Source organism: Neoarius graeffei, chromosome 12 (genome assembly GCF_027579695.1).
Source record: "Neoarius graeffei isolate fNeoGra1 chromosome 12, fNeoGra1.pri, whole genome shotgun sequence".
NCBI classification, from domain to species: Eukaryota; Metazoa; Chordata; class Actinopteri; order Siluriformes; family Ariidae; genus Neoarius; species Neoarius graeffei.
Genome location: NC_083580.1, coordinates 4,411,008 through 4,437,072, shown reverse-complemented (window position 1 = coordinate 4,437,072; position 26,065 = coordinate 4,411,008). Strand labels below are relative to the sequence as shown.

The following is a 26,065-nucleotide window of genomic DNA, read 5'->3' as shown; positions in this document are numbered from 1 at the left end:
GATTATTATGTAGACTGTGGAGCAAATAGATTAGTTAGTGTAGAGAGACACAGGAGAACTTTGTGACTGATGTCTTCAGAAAAGTAACTGAGACTCTCCAGGCTGGAGAACGAGTCAAATACAGGCTCTGCGTCTAACTTCAGATTGGTTTGGACGAGAAGCGTACGATGTATCATGGTTTGTCTGGACGTTATGTAACGCAAGAGCTTCTTTCCAACAGGGCAACTTGCCGAAATATTCCCATAATGCACTGGTGGTGCAGGCGATGAAGACCAACCTGACCGACCCGGACATGCACGTTCTGTTTTTCGACGTGGAAGCCGTGATCATCCAGCTACTCACCGAGGAGGCACAGCGTCCCAGTCCCACACTCGTGTCCCCGGAAACGCTGCAGAAAACCCCAGGGGGCGCCGATAAGGGTGGATCCTTCCTGGCCAATAAGATCTTCAAGCAGGTTTGTACACGCCCACACACACACACGGTAAGACGCGGAAATCTTTCCCACTTGAAATTCAATTACCAGGAAGTGTTCTGAGGAAATCTGTAAGCATTATATCAGATTTTATTTCTCAAAGAAGATCCGGTCATTCTGCGCTAATCAAAATCACAACAGTGTTTTTATTAATGAATTTTATTAAAGCGAGACGGCCTTTCGATTTCATGAAATCAGTGAAATTTAGTTCCGTCTGAAATGTAGTCATTGTGATATATGTTTATTTCTGTAATATCTCAAAAATATCAGGCCGTTCTGTGGCTGGGAAGTTATTTATTTAATTTGAAGGGATTAAAGCAAATAATGTGCATGAAATCGCTCGCTTCACGCAGTCAAGCAGACCGAGGAAGTCCGTGTGTGTGCACATGCGCAGGTTTCCCTTTGAGCGTGCACTGACAGTTCCATCATTCTGTCGCTAAACGAACAGCTGATCACACCGAGGTGCTCGCTGAGCGCCAATATTTATTAGTTTGGTCCTGCGTTTCCTTTCCTTCGTATAGAACATAACGTCTTTTCTTCTCGCTTTCTTTCTGTTACTGTAGTCGGTCTTTCACGTTTCATTCGCACACTCACGTCCTCCATTTTTTTTTTCCTGTTTCAAATTTGTATCCCACAATGCCTTGCGTGAACGGGGAAAGCCCACCATGTAATGCATGATGTAGTATCTTGTATTGGGTCATGGTGAAGCAGGAAAAAATAGCGGAGAATTTAGGGCCACGAGGAGATAAATTCATTAATTGTTCTATTTTTTAAAAAACGAATAAAGTTGGAAGTCTGTGATTCGAATTCAGTAGCTTTCGGTCCACTAAATAAAAAATAATTGGGTGTCGAGAAAATTCTTTTTATGACCTACACTTGGAAAATCTGAAAGGCAGACGACCTTTAATAAAGATGATGAAGTGTCACATGGTCAGTTGAGCTCATTAAATCAGTTTAAAGTGCTGGTCATTAAAACACAGTATGATGTGATGTGATGTGATGTGATGTACCCGGACACGCCTCCATTTTGAAAAAAATCCTTCTTCATTTTAAATAATATATTATTGATCAATAATAGTAGTAGTAATAATAATCAAAATAGTTTTGTAGTTACAGTATCATTAGAGGACCCTGATATGAAGAAAAAAATATCTAAATAAATTTAAAAACTAAAATGAAGGATGTAAAAACAAGCATTATGTTTATGATTCAGGTTTACAAACTTTTTACTTTGCGCTAGCAGCGGTAGCACAAATTGTTACTCTCACTCAGGATCCTTCTATTTTCTTCTTATCATTATTCTCCTAATATTTTTTAGGACGCTATTTCTCCCTCAGTTTTCAACCAATCATCACCAAATTTCACATGAAGAATACCTCTGGGCTGAATAATGTTGCTATGACTTTTGGTGCTGATCTGGATCACTGATCCGGAATGATCCATGAAAAACAGGATTTTTTCAATCAATTATAACTGTCAATTTTCATGATTTTTTTTTTTTCAATCAAGCAGGGCGCAACTTTTCCTCACTAAGCGTCATTCTCTATCTCTTACCGTTCCGGATTAATAGGGTACGGTAGCTGTCACACCCACACGCGTTGGCTGAATCTCTGGACGGCGCACGCTGCAAACTGATTCACGTGTGCTCGCCGCTAATGACTCACTCACACCAGCACTGGATTAAGGTGCACTCAGCGCACATATACAAGGACACCAAAGACTAACTCAGGTTGCGAAGTATTGAGTTGTTAAGACACGTTACTTAGCTGTAATAATAATAATTTGATCGGGCACTACCCGAGCTGATGATCACATAATCAGCTTTTCTTTGGCTAATCAAACACAAGGTAAACCACCACTCTTGCCGGAGCAGTTAGGGGTTAGGTGCCTTGCTCAAGGGCACTTCAGCCAGTGCTGCTGGTCCAGGGAATCGAACCAGCGAGCTTTTGGTCCCGAAGCTGCTTCTCTAACCATTAAGCCATGGCTTTACCGAGCGGTGTGTTTTGATTTCCTGGTTTTCTGAATTCCTAGTTCCTGTTCCTTGTCCTTTGATTCCGCCTTTGTCTGTGCCTACGATATTCTGTTTGTGCCTCGCTCAACCTACTGCTTGTTTATCGTTTCTGATTTATGCCCTGTTTGCATTTTTTAAAATAAATATCTTGTGCATGTACAGTCATCACCCGTCCCTGACAGGTACGGTGACCCAGACATCCTGGTTTGTAACAGCTAGCGCAAATATGATGAACCGAGTAGAATGATTTAAATAAATGAAGCCTCTCTTCGCAGGTGAAAGAGACCATCAAAGAGAACATCAAGGAGCACCTGTTGGACGAAGATGAAGATGAGGAGGAGGAGGCTCGCCGCCGTGAGGAGAAATCCAAGTCCCTCAGCCTGCTGGAGTACAACCTGACCATGGACACGGCCAAGCTCTTCATGTCCTGCCTGCACGCGTGGGGCCTGAACAGCATGCTGGACGAGGTGTGCGTGAGCCGACTGGGCATGCTCAGACCGCACACGCCCATCTCCTTCGGCCTGATCTCGCGTGGAGGTCACATGTCCCTCATGCTGCCCACCTTTAAGGACTCGTTGTTGAGGCAGCTAGCGAGGGGCGTCGGCCCTGAAGGCAGGAAGCTCTCTGTTTCCGAAGTGGTGGGAAAAGGCACGTACGGCGTCTCGCGTGCGGTCACGACCCAGCACCTGCTGTCTGTCATCTCACTGGCGAACACACTAATGGGCATGACCAACGCCACGTTCATGGGCGAGCACATGAAGAAAGCGCCAGCCAGGTGAGTCTCTACTGTTAGTGAACAGCCTCATCCTCAGCTCGCCAAGCGCCGCATCACCGGTTTCATCATCACCCTTGCTAAGTTCACATCTCACCAAGACAAACACAACAAGCTTCTCACCGCAGGCAGACGGCTCAATATTCCAAGCTGCTGCTCAGACAGCGAGTGTGAGGAGAAGAACTCGGGCTGATGTTTGTATTGTTTACCCCGTGACCTTCAGTGTAGCTGTAGGTCTTCACGCTCTTTTGGACTGCAGTTTTTAGACTGAGCTAACAGCAGAGGTTGAATAGCGCCATCTGAGCCGTGGCAGATTCGGGGAAAACGTCTGTATCCTACAGGGTTGTCAAAACATATCGAGAATATTCATACTGTATCTTCGCACCACCGTGTAATGCTCTTTATATTATATGGACACATCCATCATCTGATCTCATTATCTCTAGCCGCTTTATCCTGTTCTACAGGGTCGCAGGCAAGCTGGAGCCTATCCCAGCTGACTACGGGCGAAAGGCGGGGTACACCCTGGACAAGTCGCCAGGTCACCACAGGGCTGACACATAGACACAGACAACCATTCACACTCACATTCACACCTACGCTCAATTTAGAGTCACCAGTTAACCTAACCTGCATGTCTTTGGACTGTGGGGGAAACCGGAGCACCCGGAGGAAACCCACGCGGACACGGGGAGAACATGCAAACTCCGCACAGAAAGGCCCTTGCCGGCCACGGGGCTCGAACCCAGACCTTCTTGCTGTGAGGCGACAGCGCTAACCACTACACCACCGTGCCGCCCATACATCCACCAAAAAAAAAAATGTTAATGAAAATAAGTCGGAGGAAAAACACTGGGAGTGACGTCATTGGAGTGAAATATCGGGAATTATTATACATACAGAACACTTTTTCAGTCGAATAAAAACATGTTCTATTCCCTTCTAGCGGATTTCGTTCATTTGGTTTGATAGCGTGCAATATTGTTTGCATATCGCTTATCCTACGTGTATTATGTCACTCTACCCAATGAAGAATGAGCGTTGAATATGGTTTACGATATTGTACAGTTGTCAAGGCAACATGATGTCACACGTTGGAGACGTAAAACCGCCATGCTAGCGAGCGACTGGGACAATTTGTAAACAAACATGGCCGCCAGGTTTGCTTCGTTAAATACAGAAGATTTTGAGAGAATTTTGAAAGATAAAGACGCGTTGAACATCCGAAAGGAATGTGTTATAATAATAATAATAATATTGACCAGCTTTCTTTTGTAGTCTATCTGATATATTCCATTCAGCTGCTCGTTTTCGACTCGTACAGTATCATGCTAGCTGAACGGAATATATCTGATAGACCACGAAACACCAGCCAACATTATTTAAATCCGTCACTCAGATCCATGATGCAACTTTTTCAACACGAGAAGATAAACTTCATATCGTCAAGCCGACACGTGATTTATTTTTTTAATTATTATTTTTTTTATTATATCGACACATTCACAAACAAAAAGTCCCCAAATTTATCAAAACAACTCACTCATCGATTTCCTCACGAGTCACAGATAGAGATTTATGTCCTGGTTTTGGTTCTCCACGTCCCGGATGGAGCTCGGATGGAAAATATGAGCGGTGTATTTCCCAGTAAAACACTCGCGTCTATGTAATATTTATAAAATTATAAGTTTCTTATTAACGACTCGAGACAAAGCAAAAGAAATGTGTAAATCAACAACTGAAACTATCTATTCAGTTTGGATTTTATAGGATCGTGCCCTATAAAACGAAGAACTGTTGGTGTGTGTGTGTGTCTGTGGTAGCTGATGCACCGCTTTGGCCGAGCTGCATTACTGGAAGATTTAGGATAAGCCACGTTTAAGATGCGCTCTTTCACTGTTCAGTCATCATTTTCAGCTTTCGATGAGCCTTTTATGAGTTTTGGGGCGTCGCTACAAGTAAATCAGCCGTCCCATGACCATTCTTGGACATTTACAGCTCACTCATCAGTTTAGGCCCACGAGTATATAGCCGTTTGGTTTTTAGGACTGGTGTCCAAGCTGTTGCATTTATTTCTTTACCTTGGTTTCTTCTTCCAGACAGATTTTCAGTGTCAGGCTTTTAAAACTCGACCCGGTTCCGACAGCCGCTTTCAAGCCTCTGCCAGTACACCTCATAAACACCGTCTAACTGCAGCGTAAATCATTTTTATCACTCGTAAAGATATTTTATGTGCAGTAATGAAAGTGTGAAGTCTCTACATAATTGCAGAAGACGGAATCGAGCGGGCGGCGTCAGAAACACCGCTTCGGGTTCTGCTTTGATTATTAAAGATTCTTCAGTGTATAAAGCTGAATGTTTATAGGCGTGGATAGACAGGACACGGTTTCCGGTTATTTCCTGATTGAGATGAGATAAGATGAGAAGATAACTTTGTGTCATTGTGTGTTATAAAATCTTTCCACCAATTACGTTTCAGTTAAATAAATATGATGCGTAATGCTACATGCTAATCGTTTTACTCAAAAATGCCTTCCTGAGATTATTATAGTAATAATTAAAGATTAAAGCTGTTAGTTTGGAAAATAATCACTGACATGGTGGTGGTGTTGTGATGAAGCAGAGTTACTGTTTCACTGAAGTTGATGATTTTTCTCTAACAGCTCAATCCAAAGTGTTTATTCCTCTCCTACCACAGCAGTTTGAAATGAAATCCTCTGATCTATGGCAGTCGTGTGATCCAGGGTTATATACTCAGTACTGAATAAGTAAGTTATTCCATGAAAGCAAGTCGTACATGAGCTGATAGCATCAATGCGCGTAGCACCGAGTTGTCTATCATCCATGTACGACGAGATTGAGTGGAGTAACTGTTTTATTCTATCCACATTCACTGGATTTTGAGAAACGGAGCATTTTTAGTTTTATTTTTTGCAAATTCGATAAATAAAAACTTTATACAAAACGCCCAAGAAAATAATTTCCACTTAGAATCAGGGCTTTGAACCGGTTCAAGGAACGAAAACGAAAACCGGGAACTTTTTCTATTTCACATGGAACAGAAACGAAACCAGAAACTTTATTTTTTATGTTCCAGAACAGAAACGCTTATTAAAAATAATGGTAACCAGTTAATACCGGTTTTTATTTTGTTCCTCAAAGTTTACGTAGCCTACAAATAAAAAAGTCATTCTTCTCCTGCGCAAGTTTCTATGACCCGCTGGGGTTCACTTCCTGTGTGACGTTCGCTGACTAAATGGAGAGAGCGGGAAGGTGGACTACTATCATGTCTCCACGTGATAATAAGTGAGTAAGTGCATTACTGAGTGTCTGAGCAAAGAAGAGCCTGAACGTTGCAACCTCCCTATTGGCTGTTTGTAAAAATGTATCAATTGTTGCCCCTCCCACGGGAATCATCGCGGGCTCGAGAGACGAGACCTGACGAGTTAGTTCGTTGGTAGCAGAACAAAATGTCTGGACACAAATCGGGTTTTCAGAAAAGGAAAGAAAATAAACGGAGGGTCGAAAATACAAAAAAGGAGGCAGAAAATGCAAAACGAGTTTTAAGGTAGGACAAATGGTTACTTTTTAAGGCAGCCCGCCGTGGCAGCAGGCTTTCAGTTGTGTCATTGAATGGTTACTTTTCTGAGGCAGCCCGCCGTGGCTGCCTGCAGGCTTATTAATTATAGCCCATTTAGTTAAAATAGTTGATATAAAATGTTTATAGTTATAGTTATGTGATGGTTGTCCTGATTTAGACTGGTGTTTTTTTTTTGGGGGGGGGGTTGCGCGATGTTGCACCCGGGTCCAGATTAGGGCAGAACCGGCCCTGGCTACATTTCAGGTGTAGTTTGTTTTATGTATGTATGTACTTGCATAGATGTGTACTTGGTCTTCCAATATGGCGCCTAACAAAATCTCGCGGCGCGGTGACGTCATGCGGTAGCCCTCTATAGGGCCTGACTAGCCTTTGGTAACACACTAAACGAATTATCTTTCATTTTTAGCACTTTTTCTGTTTGTGTAGATGGGAAGACATACTGAGAATCCAAATCGCCAACATTTGAAATAATAATTGTTTTGAATTATTAACCCCGCCGACAGTAGTCGGAGGGGTTATTATTTTCACCTGCGTCAGTCTGTGTGTGTGTGTATCTGTCTGTCTGTCTGTCTGTCTGTCTGTCTGTGTGTCTGCAAGATATCTCAAGAACCAATGGATCGATTTGGACCAAATTTTGTACGTGTTGCCAATCACCCAGGAAGGAAACCATTAAATTTTGGAGGTCAAAGGTCAAGGTCATGGCAGAACTTCGAAATTTTCGCCCAATGTATTTTAATAGGGAAAAGGCGGGGTTTGCACTCGTTAGAGTGTCCCTGTCTAGTTTCTTGTCTTATTTAATGAAGGTTGTAATAGAATTAGCCTACATTTGGCTTAAGCTGGATGAGACAGAGACATAATTTTATAGCCATTTGTTAAACAGCTGACAGGGAACGTAATTAACCGTTCCGGGAATGAAATTTTTTTGTTCTAACCGGTTCAGGAACTTCTATTTAATGGTGGAACCCAAAACCGGAAATGTTAAAATTCCGTTTCTGTTCGGAACGAACCAATAGGAAAAAAATTCTGGTTCAAAGCCCTGATTAGAATGTAAACAAACTGCAAAATGACAGGAGCAATTTGTGAAAAATGCAATAATAATAATAATAATTCATTAAAAAATAAAAAAAGATACGTTCTTACCATCAAATAGTTTCATTCCATATTTTGTTGCTTTTTTTATTTTTTGGGGTTTTGTTTTCGAGTAGGGTTTTTATTTCATCCTTGGTTGCTTCAGCAACATGCTCCGCAATTTTTTTCTTCTTCTTTAGGGTTTTTTTGGTGGTTGGCAAACCAACTTAAAGGTGCATTACTGCCACCTACTGGACTGGAGTGTGGAACAGGAGATATTGGGGGGGATCCTCATCTCATCTCATCTCATTATCTGTAGCCGCTTTATCCTGTTCTACAGGGTCGCAGGCAAGCTGGATCCTATCCCAGCTGACTACGGGCGAAAGGCGGGGTACACCCTGGACAAGTCGCCAGGTCATCACAGGGCTGACACATAGACACAGACAACCATTCACACTCACATTCACACCTACGGTCAATTTAGAGTCACCAGTTAACCTAACCTGCATGTCTTTGGACTGTGGGGGAAACCGGAGCACCCGGAGGAAACCCACGCGGACACGGGGAGAACATGCAAACTCCACACAGAAAGGCCCTCGCCGGCCACGGGGCTCGAACCCGGACCTTCTTGCTGTGAGGCGACAGCGCTAACCACTACACCACCGTGCCGCCGGGGGGGATCCTATATTCTTTTATTTAGCTATTTCTGTTTCTTTTAAATACTTGATAACAATGTGATTGTATCGGTATATGAGCTGATAGCCTAGTAGTAGAGTCGCCAATCAGTGTGCGCGATTGCTCATATCCAGTGAATGTGGATATATATGTGTGTGTGTGTATAAGCAAGTTACATATAGTTATGCTGTGGTAATCGAAAGACAAAAAGTTTTAGTCTAAACTTAGGGCCCGTTTACACGAGGACGCTGTCGGGTAAAAACGACTAAATATTTTATCGGAAGTGCCTTTCGTCTACACGGGGACGGCGTTTCCGAGGCTGAAAAACGGAAAAAATTGAAAACGCCTTGCAGAGTGGATAAGTTAAAAACCGCCCCCGTTGCATATCCATCTAAACTACCCAATACGCGAAACTCTGCTCGGATCTGCTCGCGTCGGGTACGCGTTTACGTCATACATATGTCATATACTGTACATGCCAGCCCGGGAAGTAAGAAAGTAAGTAAAAAAGTAAGAGCATGTCTGATTACATCAATCCAACGGACCTTCAAGCTGCTCTGGCAGCTTTAATAAACGTCCAGGAGTCCTTCAAACATCTATACCGAATCTGCACATATACCGTTAATGAATAGAGGCGGGTATAGTATGCTCTTACTTTTTTACTTACTTTCTTACTTACTATAGCCAGAGTAGTCAAAGTTTTCACGGCGCAGATGTGCTGATCAGACAAGATGGAAGACGTTGCGCATGCGTGCAGACATAGCGGAGGTCTTTCACAGCACCACCTAGCCGCCTGGCATGCACATCCAATTGAATTCCACACATTTATGCGTCACCGTATAGACGCAGATTTCCTCCTTGAAAACGGTCGTGTAGACGCGGAAAAAAGTGAGAACGAAAACGGACTTTTGCGTTTTTGTTTCAGACCGTCCCCGTGTAAAGTGGGCCTCAGTCAAAAAAAAGAAACTTTTACAGTGATGGTGAGGGGGAAAAAAAAAAAGACAAAACAAAAAAAAGGGAATAAATGAAAAAAAAAAGTCAGTTCCAGAAGTGTTTAGGAAGAGACAGAAGACTAAACTGCAAACACTGAGAGAGGATTTCACCAATAATTTGTTCTTTCTAAATTATAATAAGATTTTGTGTGCTAGCGAGTATTTGGAAGTCAACACGCACGCACGCACGCGCGCGCACACGCATATGTATGCACACACACTTTGTCAAAAAGAACTCTAAGCTGTGAGCAGTGTGTTAATATTTCATTTGGCCTTTGTGTTTCAGGCCTCCAAGACCCGGTGCCCCAGAGAGCCCCAAAAAGATGCCCCCCCAGGTCTCCACCCCGGCAGTGCAGTCCCAGATCAAACAAGGTAACTACAAAGAGTCTCTCTCTCTCTCTCTCTCTCTCTCTCTCTCTCTCTCTCTCTCTCTCTCTCTCTCTCTTTCTTTCTTTCTTTTCCCCTGTCTCTATCTATCTGTCTGTCTCTATCTCTGGCTCTTTCTTGTTCCTTCACTCAAGGGAAAAGTCATGATGTAAAAGCACAAAACAACATGAGAAATCTCCTTTCACTTCGGCCGCTCAACACACAACCAGCCTGGGGTGCGCGGGGAACCTCTAGGGGAAACACACACACACACACCTAACACACACACATGTTGTACTAGTAAAATATTTAGTGCATCTCATGAAGGACTGATTCATAGGGGGGAAAGGAAAATGTAAACTTTTCTGTTTTTAAATGTGTTCGACTTCAAGACAGTTTCAAAATCGTATTTAAGCCCAAAAAATTGAACCGATGGATGATGAATTTACTTTAATCCTTCTTCTAGATTTCAGTATTCAAACACAACGGCCGTTTAATCCATTTTAAATAAAATCTATAGCACAGTAAAGTGTGCAAAAACATAAGGGTTCTGAAAACTTTTTTAAACCTATTGTTTGTATATATAGATTTTTATTAATTGATTAATTTTTCTGATGAAATTGCTGTATGTAATATCAGTTATATAATTATAAACATATATAATTTGATGCTAGGAAACAAGACGATGTCACTTTTTTGAACAGTTGTAGTAATTTCCAGGTCATCAGGTTCGGGCTAAAAAGAACATCATCAGCAAGTTTATTTAAAAAAAAAAAAAACCAAGCATATATACTATATGTACACTTGTGTGCAAATGTTTGTATCCCCATTGTTTCAGGGGAAAAAAAGAAAGCTATTTTATGACTGCTTTACACACATTTTAACTATGAGAACAATTTTAAAAAGAAATGAAATGTGGGTTTATCCTGCACTAAATGTAGGAGCCAAAAACAGTTGAAAGGATCTCAAAAAAGAAATTGCATCTGTATAACATCTGGATGCCTGGTCAAGCTGTAACATACACACCAAAAAAAGAGGATACGAAAGAGATTGGAGACGATAATAAATGCAAACTGGAAACGTTTTGATTTCTTCGTTTGGTTCTAAGGGTATACAAACTTTTGCGCTCAGCTGTGTAACCGCTGTCTGCCTTTAAAACCACCAGAACACGTTTAAAAATCAACCGATTTGACCCTCCGTGCCGTCAGCCCGTTAGCTCCACGCGCTCACTCATCCCCACACGTGGCCTAATTTGTTACCCTGCAGGAGCAGCCATTGTCCGTGCACAATAGAGCTGTGGCGTGTAGGATCATTTGTGTTCGCTTACTCATGCCACGCTCCCGTTTGCTCCCTTTGAGAGGAAGTGTGACGGGGCGTGCTGAAAATTGCCACGTGGCACTCGCTATTGTTCGCTTTCTCTCGCCATAAGGGCTCTCCGCTTTTTCTCTCCTTTTTCACATGCTAATCACCTCTGCCTTTTCTAACGCACAAGAGATCGGGCTCTCCGTGCCAGATTTCCGACGCGTGCCTGTCCAATGAATTCTCACGCCGAGTGAAAGACAGGCCACGACGGTTGGTTTAAAAGACAAAAAGAGGCTAAATGTCCTTTTTCATCGGATTTATCAGTGAGAAGGCATAAGAGCAAAAAGTGAGCTCGGCTGCTAAGACGCGTTGAGCTTATTGATCCTTCTGCGCTCTTTAGGCTTAAAGACATAATGAAAGTTATTCAACGCATGTAGCTCCTTTCCTCTCCTCTTGTCTATACTTGGTTCCACGGGTATTGATCCGAATCGGTTTGCGAAAACCATTCTTAGCTCGTCTTATTAAGTGTTTTTTAATAGAGTTGTTCTTTAAACCCAGAGCCTCGAGAAAGCCAAGTGTGCGCCTTCCTCGTCATGCAGACTCGGTTAAACAAACGCAAGCCTTTTTTTTTTGGTGCTAATTTTCCTGTCTGTCACTTTGCCATTAAGGAGTTTAGAGAGCGGAAAGAGAATAAACAGATTGAAAGAGTTGGTCCAATCAATAAAACTCTTCCTTTTACTCTGTCACAATTAAAGGAAACTGTTTTTGAATTGCACTTATTCATTTGGTACCATGTTTATCCAAAATGGCTTATAAGTGGAGAATCTAAGAAACAAGAATTCTTTAAAGCTTAAGGGTCGAGCTGAAGAGGCCAACAGTGACTTTCAGACAGTTCTGGAATCCAGTGATAAACACGGCTCGCGTTTCGACTACCTCGGAGCAGCACGACTGAGCTCACGTCAGCCTTACTCAGCACCCAAAACTCGCACGGTTTTGGAGTGGAGCTGAAGTGAGCCCAACCGAGCCGAGTGGGGCTAGGGGCGTGAGGAGACACTCCCCTGTGCACTGATTGGTGAGGAGGAGTATTCTCACATGCCCACACACGCTGGGATCTGTAAACACCGTAAACCCGGAAGAAGAATAATTACGACAAAGAAGATGATCAGAAAACTAGAAGATGGAAGACCAACCCAAGCGAGGAAAGGCCAGCCAGTGATCCAACACTAATGACTCCATGTCCTCCATGTTTATTGTTTACTATCCGGGTCGTGAGACTACCGCTTAAAAGGTCACTGATGTCACTGTTTGTGCCGCCTAACGACATCACGTGACGTCCACCCACTTCCAGCCAGCACGGTTCAGCGCGGTTGTAGTCGAAATGCAACTCCAACAGCCCCACTCAGCCCGACTCAGCCCAACTCAGCACGGCACGGCTCAGCCCAACTCAGCCGCGTTGGTAGTGGAAAAGCTCCATTAGAAACAAGAATTCTTTAAAGCTTAAGGGTCGAGCTGAAGAGGCCAACAGTGACTTTCAGACAGTTCTGGAATCCAGTGATAAACACAGAACCTTTTCATGTTACAGAACCTTTACCAGGTACTGGGGCAGAACCTTCATCAGTCACTTGTACAGAACCTTTACCAATCTCTAGGATATAATCTTTACCACTCACTTGCACAGAGCTTTCCTTCGTTTTTAGAACAGAATGCTTTCTTTCTGGTCACTAGGACTGAACCCTTCTTGGTTTCTAGTGAAGAAACTTCCTCAGTCGCTGGCACAGGGCTTTTATCCAACACTAGGACAGAACCTTCACCAGTCACCATGGCAGAAACTTCACCAGTTACCAGGACAGAATCTTTGCAAGTTACCAGAGGAAAGTTCTTTTTGTCCTTAAATTCCCTCACATAGAACTTCTCGCTGTGCCGGACCCTTAATATTCCCAAGTGCAGAACCTTTTTAGTGCCTAGAATAGAAATTTCTCCAGTAACTATCACAGGATCTTCTCCAGTTGGTAGAACAGAATCGTCTCCATTCACAAGAACAGAACCCTTTCTATTCACTAGGGCAGAGACGGCTCCGATTGCTGGCACAGGATGTGCTGCCATCACGAGGATGGAACCTTCACTACTGACCTAGCATATAACCTTCTCCAGACTCTAGAATAGAACCTTCTCCAGTCACTAGCACTTCATCTTTAGTTGCTATCTCCCATCAATAGGGCAGAATCATCACCAGGCACTTGCACAGATCTTTCTTTTTCCAGTCACTAGGGCAGAACTTTCTCCAGTCACTAGCACATCATCATCTTTAGTTGCTATCCCCCGTCAATAGAGCATACCTTTCTTCAGTTACTAGGGTGGAATTTTCACCAGGCACTTGCACAGAACCTTCAGCATTCACTAGGGCAGAACTTTCTTCAGTCATTAGTGCAGACCATTCAGCATTGACTAGAGCAGAACCTTCTCCAGTCATTAGGGTAGACCCTTCAGCATTGACTGGGGCAGAACCTTCAGCATTGACTAGGGCAGGACCTTCTCCAGTCACTGAGGCAGGACCTTCTCCAGTCATTAGGGCAGAACCTTCAGCACTGACTAGGGCAGACCCTTCTCCAGTCACGAGGGTTGACCCTTCGGCATTGACTAGGGCAGAACCTTCTCCAGTCATTAGGGCAGAACCTTCAGCATTGACTAGGGTAGACCCTTCTCCAGTCACTTGGGCAAAACTTTCTCCAGTCATTAGGGCAGAACCTTCAGCATTGACTAGGGCAGGACCTTCTCCATTCACTGGGGCAGAACCTTCTCCAGTCATTAGGGCAGAACCTTCAGCATTGACTAGGGCAGGACCTTCTCCAGTCGCTGAGGCAGGACCTTCTCCAGTCATTAGGGCAGAACCTTCAGCACTGACTAGGGCAGACTCTTCTCCAGTCACTAGGGTAGACCCTTCAGCAGTCACTGAGGCAGAACCTTCAGCATTGATGAGGGAAGAACCTTCTCCAGTCACTGGGGCAGAACTTTCTCCAGTCACTAGGGTAGACCCTTCAGCATTGACTATGGCAGAACCTTTCTTCAGTCACTGGGACATGATCATCTCCAGTCACTGAGCAGAACCTTCACCAATCTACTGATATATGACTGACAAAGCAAGTTATACCATGGTGGTACCAAAGAGGACCTCAGATTACCTTTTCATGTCTTATGCTGTTGCTCCTATGGGCTGATCCATGTTCCTGTATAACATTCTGAATCATTGTTCTCAATGTCCATGGCTTCAGCCCCCATTTCACCTTCTTTATCAAATCATGGGATGTAAAGTTCCTTTCTTGTTCAGTCACAAGCAGTGATTTCAGCGTCATTAAGCTGCTGTTGTAACTGAGAGCTCTATCAACCTTTTGCAGATCTGAAGTGGAGTTGGACGCTTTGTCCACTGAAGCTCCACACCGGATTCAGTTTGTGTTTATGTAGAAAGTGGATTTCGTGAAGACTTCTTTTACACAGGACTGTTTGTCTTGTTGCTTGTGCTTCTTTTTGATGCCACTGAATGTTACTGCTGTATTTTGGCAGAAGAAATTCTGAGGTACGTTTGTAACCTGTGATGTAATAAACCAGGTTTGGTACTAAACAGAAAAATTAAATGGTAAGAAGTTTATGATTTGATTATATAGTTTGAAAAATCTAAAATTGTGAAATTACTTGAGGACTGAGGTTTAAAAGATTGCAGAATATATTTAATGATGGGGAAAAAAAGCTGGTCACTTGAATTTTCCTAACCAAAAAAAACCCCAACACGTGTCTGTTTAAGTTTAAAAACTTTTAGATGTCTTTAAGTGTACGTGAGAGTTTTTGTCTGCGTCTTTTTCGTTTGACTAACTGCTTTTTCTCTTGTTCATGCAACGCTGCCGGAGGCCGCGCGTCTTTCTTTCTTTTTCTTTCGTCTTCTTTATTTGTTCTAATCCTCCCCCCTTTTTTAAATTCCTTTTCACTTCTTTCTTCGTTTCTCTCCTTTGCAAGCTGCTGCCGCCGCTTCCACCTTCGCTCTCGCACCCGGCACAGGGGCGCCTCACGCCGCCTCCACCTTTCATTCCTCTCCCTCCATAAATGAAGGTACCACAAAAGAGAAGCACCACCAATCTTTTCTTTCTTTCTCTCTCTCTCTCTCTCTCTTGCTCGCTTGCTTGTTCTCTCTCTCTCAGTGAACTCATCTGCCTTGTGCTACATTTCTGTTTTTTCTCGTGTGTGTGTGTGGAAGGTTTTTGTCGTCTGTATTTGTCTTGTCTGCTTTTGTTTTGTTCTTGTGTATTGTGGTTGTGCAACTGTGTATGTGTGTTCTGTTTATAATCTTGCTGTGTATACACACTCCTATCAGCATGCTTGCTGTCTTCTTGACACACACACACACACACACACACACTTCACTTTCTTCTTTACTTCAAGCCAGTCAAAAAAAAAAACACACAACAAAATGCCACAAGTCTATTTAAAAAAAATTTATTATTATTAGATTATCGAATATGTGATTATGAAAATGCTAGACAAGTCGTCTTCATTTTGGCACTGAATTTCTTATTAAAAATAATTTTTAAATAAATGTTAACTTTTCTGTCAAATTGCAATTTAAAAAACGAGCCAAAGATTCGATTTTTTTGTCATTTTTATTTCATTTGAATGTTGTATTATCTAAAGATATATGAGTGATTCCACGCTTATGGGTACTGAAATGGGGACATGAACTTATTCACCTAAAACCATTTCTTTTTTTACCATCAGGTCACAAAACATGTAATCTTTAATGAATGATATGTTAAAAGATAACTTTAATTTTCTGAGATGTAATAAAAACATATTTATATGCCAAAGTCAAGCCTATGAGTTCCAAAATGATGTCTGTTACATTACTTCTGTTACGATTGTCCATCTCGCGTCTGTTCCAAATTAATTACAATCTAGCTCTATACCATGTTAATCTTATTGAAAGAATGTGTATGTTTATTCTACTACACATGTTTATTAATTATATTTGCTAAAACATCACCTTCCTATGTTTCAAAAAGTAATTCTACATTGTTAAAATTGAGAATCTATATGTCCACAACACTTCTGTTACGTTCTGACTTTGGCATATAAATATGTTTTTATTACATCTCAGAAAATTAAAGTTATCTTTTAACATATCATTCATTAAAGATTACATGTTTTGTGACCTGATGGTAAAAAAAAAGAAATGGTTTTAGGTGAATTTTTAAAAATACGTTCATGTCCCCATTTCAGTACCCATAAGCGTGGAATCACTCATACATACATACATACACATATATATATATATATATATATATATATATATATATATATATATATATATATATATATAATAAATATAAATAAAATTCTATCCACATTCACTGGATATGAGCAATTGCATACTCTGATTGGCTACTCTACTACTAGGATATCAGCTCATATACCGTGAGTAGAGAAAAACAAAATGGTGGAGCGTGTTGCTGAACCAACTGAGGATGAAATAAAAACTCTATTTGAAAACAAAACCCTAAAAAAAAAAAAGCCAAACAAAATATAGAATGAAAGTATTTGATGCTAAGACCGTATCTTTTTTTTTTTTCAGGAATTATTATTATTATTATTATTATTATTATTATTATAGTATTTTTCACAAATTGCTCCTGTCATTTTCGCCGGTTTGTTTACATTCTAAACGGAAATGATTTTGTCGGATGTTTGTATAAAGTTTTTATTGATCGAATTTGCAAAAAAATACAAATAAAAATGCTCCGTTTCTCAAAATCCAGTGACTGTGGAGAGAATAAAACCAGTTATTCCACTCAGTCTCGTCGTACATGGCTTATAGACAACTCAGTGCTGTGCCCAAACACCTTTTCAAACAATTTAAAACAAAGTTGGTTTTATTTCCGTTTCCTCCATTTTATTTATTTATTTATTTTGCACTTTACACTTTTACATTTTTTACTTTCACAGCTTGTAATGATCTTTCAGGATTTGTTTACTGGACGCCTTTAGAGCAAATCGTCATCTACAATTAATTTAATGGTCTTAAAATGTATAATATGTGTAATTACTGTATTTTCCGGACTATAAGGTGCATTTTTGTGACTTATTCCAAAATGACACACATTTTTTTATTAGTTTATTCCTGTTGTCACACAAATAGGAACATTTCAGACCAACTGATTCATGATGTGAAATTTCGCACTTTAATATTTGTGAAATAAAATTGCCAGGACAATGACTGTGACGAAGCAAAATATTTATTGATTCAGTTCCCAGGGTGTTTTTTATACTCCAGAGTGATTTATAGTTCGGAAAATGTGACACTTTGACACATTTTGCATGGTTATGTCTATAAAAAAAAAAAAGATTTCACTTCTCGTGAAGGTAAGTATCTGTATACTTCCACAAAGAAATTACAAGAATTTCTTTGCTGATTTAATTGTTGGTTATTTGGTCAGTCTTCAGAATCCCTGACCTGACCTCATTTCCAAAGTGACACCATATATTAATACTCTAATATATGTGACGCCACATTCCCTGTTTGGAAATCTGTTCCAGTGTGTTTCCTCACCAGCATTCCTTACGTTCGTTAATGCTCTCTCTGAACTGATACTCGTCTTCCTCATTACTCTCAGTGTTATCTTTTTCCCCAGAATTTGAGATGTACAGAAGGTGTGTAAACAGCAGGGTGTGTATATACATACATATATATGTGTGTGTGTGTGTGTTAATATACGGAAGTGTTGTGTGCTCGCTCTGTTTGCCAGGTTGGAGTCAGCTGGCTGCGATGCACTGTGTGATGCTGCCTGATCTGCTGGGGCTCGATAAGTTCAGACCTCCCCTACTGGAGATGCTCGCGCGCAGGTGGCAGGATCGCTGCTTGGAGGTGTGTTAGTCTCTCTCACACACACACACAAACACACACACACACACTACTATATTTATCATTATTTTTTTACACAGTGTTTTGAGGTTTTTTTCTGCATGTTATTCTCATACAGTATCTCCATCAGCTTTATAGCTGCATTTTTTTACCTTCTCTGTACATAACATTGATGAATACGCTGACATTAAATTATTTATACATTAACTTTGATTTAATTTACACATACATTAATTTACTACATTATACTATATGTTAGATGATACCGTAAAATACCAAATAATAGCCGAGTTCCAATTAACCGCCGAGTTCCCTTTAACGGCCGGGTGTACGCGTGTGTTGTGACAAATAAAGGCCGGTTCCGAATACTCGCCGGGGTCTAAAAAAAAAAAAGCGTCCGAACGTTCTATCTAGAATCTTGAGGCCCAGCACTTTTCTGGTTTTCTGGTGTTTAAACGATTTTGCATTGCATAGTTTTCTACCGAAACAATATGAATGAATGAATGAATGAATGAATGAATGAATGAATGAAATTATTACTACAATACTGTTTACAACATTTTGTTACGTGATAATAAACATGCCATTTCAATGTTATAATCTTGGTCTACCGTAATATTTCTTGAGGAATGCAACTCCGTAACTTTTGACAGATGTCTTAGCCAATTACGTTTGACATGGGTGTGTGGAATATCACTTACGTCATCGAATGAGGAATACCCCTTTGGGTATACCCAACGAAAGCCAGCGTGTGTGGTGACATTGAGGACTGCGGGTTTCCAAGGTTGGACTGCTGCTTCTGTTAAACGACCTAAATTGCCGAATGCATGCGTCAAAGCACACACTGAGTTTTATTAAAGACCTTATACCATTTCACTTGCCCTTACCCATTCGGATCTGGAAGACGCTTTACAAAAAAGGTGAGAGCGTTCTAACATGCATTTCAGTCTGCTCGCGGCCAATCTAATCCAAGGGGCCTTTTCAACAAGTAATCTGTCGTGCAAGTTGGGCAGAAGCACGCGTCAGGCAGGCAACATGTAGGCCTACAAGTCAGTAACCTATTCAACTAACTTTCATCCCAACTTTAAGTTTTCTACGGGGTCGAGCCACCGTACCAACTCACTCGGGGAATAGGCTCATATCCGCCAAATAGGGAGACGTCTTGGAGAGAAATGTGATGCAAGATGACAGTATGTAGCCACTGCAGGTCACTTATTTTTCAGCATAAGAAAAAACCCTTTGGTTTGACACTTCGCACCCTAATTATGTTGCTTCAATGTCGCGCCCTCCATGCAATTTCAGATTGACAGACATCGCGAAGCGCAAAGGGTGGAGGGAGGCTGCATGGGTGAGGGTGATAGCAAGTGACCATAACTTTGCAGAGTAATTAAATCACAGTGCTGCGCACAGACAATGGTGTGGTTTCTTGATTATTTTGTAAAGCATGCGCTTAACTAGTCATTAACAGGAAAAGGTGTGTGATTTATCCTTTATCCACCCCGACTGTGCCATGCGAAGATGCATTCTGCGTCTTCAAAATTCCCCGAAGTCGGCACCGTGCTATCTGTAATCTAACTCTAAACAAACTGTAAGTTATACTGGTTAAAAGTAGGCCTATCTGAGAATGATTTTTTCCCCGTTTTGAGGTAGATTTTGGGGAAGGTGTTTGTGAAGAAGGAATTAATCGCCTGTTCCAAATAGCCGCCTAGTCTCTAATACGCGCCGGGTCTCTTACGTGATTGAGACAAATAATCGCCCGGGCTATTATTTGGTATTTTACGGTATTTGCCATGTTTACATCAGCCTTATGTTTCATTTAAATTCATTTGACATGAGATTTGAATTAGATTTTACATTTACATGTGATTTACATTATTTATGCCAATGTAACGGTTACATTATATACACTAGCTGGACGTGTATTTTTTACTTTTATATTAACTCTGGATTTAATTCAGCTTTACATGTACGTTATTCACACTAGCTTTGTTTACATTTTTTATGCTAGCTTTGCAATCACATAATTCACGCGAGCTTTACATTCACGTCATTGACGCGAGCTTTACATTCACGTCATTGACGCGAGCTTTACATTCACATCATTGACGCGAGCTTTACAATCGCGTCATTCACGCTAGCTTTACAATCGCGTCATTCACGCTAGCTTTACAATCACGTCAATCACGCTAGCTTTACAATCACGTCAATCACGCTAGCTTTACAATCACGTCAATCACGCTAGCTTTACAATCACGTCAATCACGTTAGCTTTACAATCACGTCAATCACGCTAGCTTTACAATCACGTCATTCACGCTAGCTGTACGCTCACGTCATTCACGCTAGCTTTACAATCACGTCATTCACGCTAGCTATACGCTCACGTCATTCACGCTAGCTTTACAATCACGTCATTCACGCTAGCTGTACGCTCACGTCATTCACGCTAGCTTTACAATCACGTCATTCACGCTAGCTGTACGCTCACGTCATTCACGCTAGCTTTACAATCACGTCATTCACGCTAGCTGTACGCTCATGTCATTCACGCTAGCTTTACGTTCACGTCAATCACGCTAGCTGTACGTTCACGTCAGTCACGCTAGCTGTACGTTCACGTCAGTCACGCTAGCTGTACGTTCACGTCAGTCACGCTAGCTGTACGTTCACGTCAGTCACGCTAGCTGTACGTTCGCGTCAGTCACGCTAGCTGTACGTTCACGTCATTCACGCTAGCTGTACGTTCACGTCATTCACGCTAGCTGTACGTTCACGTCATTCACGCTAGCTTTACGTTCACGTCAGTCACGCTAGCTGTACGTTCACGTCAGTCACGCTAGCTGTACGTTCGCGTCAGTCACGCTAGCTGTACGTTCGCGTCATTCACGCTAGCTGTACGTTCGCGTCATTCACGCTAGCTGTACGTTCGCGTCATTCACGCTAGCTGTACGTTCGCGTCATTCACGCTAGCTGTACGTTCGCGTCATTCACGCTAGCTGTACGTTCGCGTCATTCACGCTAGCTGTACGTTCGCGTCATTCACGCTAGCTGTACGTTCGCGTCATTCACGCTAGCTGTACGTTCGCGTCATTCACGCTAGCTGTACGTTCGCGTCATTCACGCTAGCTGTACGTTCGCGTCATTCACGCTAGCTGTACGTTCGCGTCATTCACGCTAGCTGTACGTTCGCGTCATTCACGCTAGCTGTACGTTCGCGTCATTCACGCTAGCTGTACGTTCGCGTCATTCACGCTAGCTGTACGTTCGCGTCATTCACGCTAGCTGTACGTTCGCGTCATTCACGCTAGCTGTACGTTCGCGTCATTCACGCTAGCTGTACGTTCGCGTCATTCACGCTAGCTGTACGTTCGCGTCATTCACGCTAGCTGTACGTTCGCGTCATTCACGCTAGCTGTACGTTCGCGTCATTCACGCTAGCTTTACATTCAGGTCATTCACGCTAGCTGTACGTTCGCGTCATTCACGCTAGCTGTACGTTCGCGTCATTCACGCTAGCTGTACGTTCGCGTCATTCACGCTAGCTGTACGTTCGCGTCATTCACGCTAGCTGTACGTTCGCGTCATTCACGCTAGCTGTACGTTCGCGTCATTCACGCTAGCTGTACGTTCGCGTCATTCACGCTAGCTGTACGTTCGCGTCATTCACGCTAGCTGTACGTTCGCGTCATTCACGCTAGCTGTACGTTCGCGTCATTCACGCTAGCTGTACGTTCGCGTCATTCACGCTAGCTGTACGTTCGCGTCATTCACGCTAGCTGTACGTTCGCGTCATTCACGCTAGCTGTACGTTCGCGTCATTCACGCTAGCTGTACGTTCGCGTCATTCACGCTAGCTGTACGTTCGCGTCATTCACGCTAGCTGTACGTTCGCGTCATTCACGCTAGCTGTACGTTCGCGTCATTCACGCTAGCTGTACGTTCGCGTCATTCACGCTAGCTGTACGTTCGCGTCATTCACGCTAGCTGTACGTTCGCGTCATTCACGCTAGCTGTACGTTCGCGTCATTCACGCTAGCTGTACGTTCGCGTCATTCACGCTAGCTGTACGTTCGCGTCATTCACGCTAGCTGTACGTTCGCGTCATTCACGCTAGCTGTACGTTCGCGTCATTCACGCTAGCTGTACGTTCGCGTCATTCACGCTAGCTGTACGTTCGCGTCATTCACGCTAGCTGTACGTTCGCGTCATTCACGCTAGCTGTACGTTCGCGTCATTCACGCTAGCTGTACGTTCGCGTCATTCACGCTAGCTGTACGTTCGCGTCATTCACGCTAGCTGTACGTTCGCGTCATTCACGCTAGCTGTACGTTCGCGTCATTCACGCTAGCTGTACGTTCGCGTCATTCACGCTAGCTGTACGTTCGCGTCATTCACGCTAGCTGTACGTTCGCGTCATTCACGCTAGCTGTACGTTCGCGTCATTCACGCTAGCTGTACGTTCGCGTCATTCACGCTAGCTGTACGTTCGCGTCATTCACGCTAGCTGTACGTTCGCGTCATTCACGCTAGCTGTACGTTCGCGTCATTCACGCTAGCTGTACGTTCGCGTCATTCACGCTAGCTGTACGTTCGCGTCATTCACGCTAGCTGTACGTTCGCGTCATTCACGCTAGCTGTACGTTCGCGTCATTCACGCTAGCTGTACGTTCGCGTCATTCACGCTAGCTGTACGTTCGCGTCATTCACGCTAGCTGTACGTTCGCGTCATTCACGCTAGCTTTACAATCGCGTCAATCACGCTAGCTGTACTTTCACGTCAATCACGCTAGCTGTACGTTCACGTCATTCACGCTAGCTGTACGTTCACGTCATTCACGCTAGCTGTACGTTCACGTCATTCACGCTAGCTGTACGTTCACGTCATTCACGCTAGCTGTACGTTCACGTCATTCACGCTAGCTTTACAATCACGTCATTCACGCTAGCTTTACATTCAGGTCATTCACGCTAGCTTTACATTCAGGTCATTCACGCTAGCTGTACTTTCACGTCATTCACGCTAGATTTACGTTCGCGTCATTCACGCTAGCTTTACAATCGCGTCAATCACGCTAGCTGTACGTTCACGTCAATCACGCTAGCTGTACGTTCACGTCATTCACGCTAGCTGTACGTTCACGTCATTCACGCTAGCTGTACGTTCACGTCATTCACGCTAGCTGTACGTTCACGTCATTCACGCTAGCTGTACGTTCACGTCATTCACGCTAGCTTTACGTTCAGGTCATTCACGCTAGCTTTACGTTCACGTCATTCACGCTAGCTTTACAATCACGTCATTCACGCTAGCTTTACAATCACGTCATTCACGCTAGCTTTACAATCACGTCATTCACGCTAGCTTTACATTCAGGTCATTCACGCTAGCTTTACATTCAGGTCATTCACGCTAGCTTTACATTCACGTCATTCACGCTAGCTGTACTTTCGCGTCATTCACGCTAGATTTACATTCGCGTCATTCACGCTAGCTTTACAATCGCGTCAATCACGCTAGCTGTACGTTCACGTCAATCACGCTAGCTGTACGTTCACGTCAATCACGCTAGCTGTACGTTCACGTCAATCACGCTAGCTGTACGTTCACGTCATTCACGCTAGCTGTACGTTCACGTCATTCACGCTAGCTGTACGTTCACGTCAATCACGCTAGCTGTACGTTCACGTCATTCACGCTAGCTGTACGTTCACGTCAATCACGCTAGCTGTACGTTCACGTCATTCACGCTAGCTGTACGTTCACGTCATTCACGCTAGCTGTACGTTCACGTCAATCACGCTAGCTGTACGTTCACGTCATTCACGCTAGCTGTACGTTCACGTCATTCACGCTAGCTGTACGTTCACGTCATTCACGCTAGCTGTACGTTCACGTCAATCACGCTAGCTGTACGTTCACGTCATTCACGCTAGCTGTACGTTCACGTCAATCACGCTAGCTGTACGTTCACGTCATTCACGCTAGCTTTACAATCACGTCATTCACGCTAGCTTTACATTCAGGTCATTCACGCTAGCTTTACATTCACGTCATTCACGCTAGCTGTACTTTCGCGTCATTCACGCTAGATTTACATTCGCGTCAATCACGCTAGCTTTACAATCGCGTCAATCACGCTAGCTTTACAATCGCGTCAATCACGCTAGCTTTACAATCGCGTCAATCACGCTAGCTTTACAATCGCGTCAGTCACGCTAGCTGTACGTTCACGTCAATCACGCTAGCTGTACGTTCACGTCATTCAAGCTAGCTGTACGTTCACGTCATTCACGCTAGCTGTACGTTCACGTCATTCACGCTAGCTGTACGTTCACGTCATTCAAGCTAGCTGTACGTTCACGTCATTCACGCTAGCTGTACGTTCACGTCATTCACGCTAGCTGTACGTTCACGTCATTCACGCTAGCTGTACGTTCACGTCATTCACGCTAGCTGTACGTTCACGTCATTCACGCTAGCTGTACGTTCACGTCATTCACGCTAGCTGTACGTTCACGTCATTCACGCTAGCTGTACGTTCACGTCATTCACGCTAGCTGTACGTTCACGTCATTCACGCTAGCTGTACGTTCACGTCATTCACGCTAGCTGTACGTTCACGTCATTCACGCTAGCTGTACGTTCACGTCATTCACGCTAGCTGTACGTTCACGTCATTCACGCTAGCTGTACGTTCCCGTCATTCACGCTAGCTGTACGTTCCCGTCATTCACGCTAGCTGTACGTTCCCGTCATTCACGCTAGCTTTACATTCGCGTCATTCACGCTAGATTTACATTCGCGTCATTCACGCTAGCTTTACATTTTAATTTTTTACACTAGCATTATTCGTGCTAGCTTTGCTATCACATTATTCACACTTGCTTTATATCACATTCACACTAGCTTTACATTCACATCATTCACGCTAGCTTTACAATCACATTCACACTAGTTTACAATCACATCATTCACGCTAGCTTTACATTCACATCATTCACACTAGTTTTACATTCACATCATTCATGCTAGCTTTACTGGTACATTCACATCATTCATGCTAGCTTTACAATCACATTCACACTAGCTTTACATTTTAATTTTTTACACTAACATTATTCGTGCTAGCTTTGCTATCACATCATTAACGCTAGCTTTCCATTCACATTATTCACACTAGCTTTAAAATCACATTCACACTAGCTTTACATTCACATCATTCACGATAGCTTTACAATCACATCATTCACACTAGCTTTACATTCACATCATTCATGCTAGCTTTACAATCACATTCACACTAGTTTACAATCACATTATTCACGCTAGCTTTACATTCACATTATTCACGCTAGCTTTACATTCACATTATTCACACTAGCTTTACATTCACATCATTCATGCTAGCTTTACTGGTACAATCACATCATTCACGCTAGCTTTACTGGTACAATCACATCATTCACGCTAGCTTTACATTCACATCATTCACGCTAGCTTTACTGGTACAATCACATCATTCACGCTAGCTTTACATTCACATCATTCACGCTAGCTTTACTGGTACAATCACATCATTCATGCTAGCTTTACAATCACATCATTCACGCTAGCTGTACATTCACATTATTCACGCTAGCTTTAAAATCACATTCACACTAGCTTTACAGTCACACTAGCTTTACATTCACATCGTTCATGCTAGCTTTACAATCACATTATTCATGCTAGCTTTACATTTTCATTTTTTACACTAGCATTATTCATGCTAGCTTTGCTATCACATCATTCACGCTAGCTTTCCATTCACATTATTCACACTAGCTTTAAAATCACATTCACACTAGCTTTACATTCACATCATTCACGATAGCTTTACAATCACATCATTCACACTAGCTTTA

The 26,065-nt window shown here is 42.7% G+C and overlaps 1 protein-coding gene across 2 annotated transcripts in view; it reads left to right on the top strand.

Moving 5' to 3' along the window:
- The window catches only part of LOC132895138 (WD repeat-containing protein 7), a 217,294-nt gene that overhangs the window by 56,720 nt on the left and 134,509 nt on the right, over positions 1-26,065 (top strand). For both annotated transcript variants that reach the window (XM_060935381.1, XM_060935380.1), the window contains 4 exons: positions 221-454; positions 2,759-3,258; positions 9,878-9,963; positions 18,045-18,163. In XM_060935381.1, coding sequence (XP_060791364.1) covers positions 221-454; positions 2,759-3,258; positions 9,878-9,963; positions 18,045-18,163 — 939 coding nt within the window. The remainder of the gene's footprint in view (positions 1-220; positions 455-2,758; positions 3,259-9,877; positions 9,964-18,044; positions 18,164-26,065) is intronic.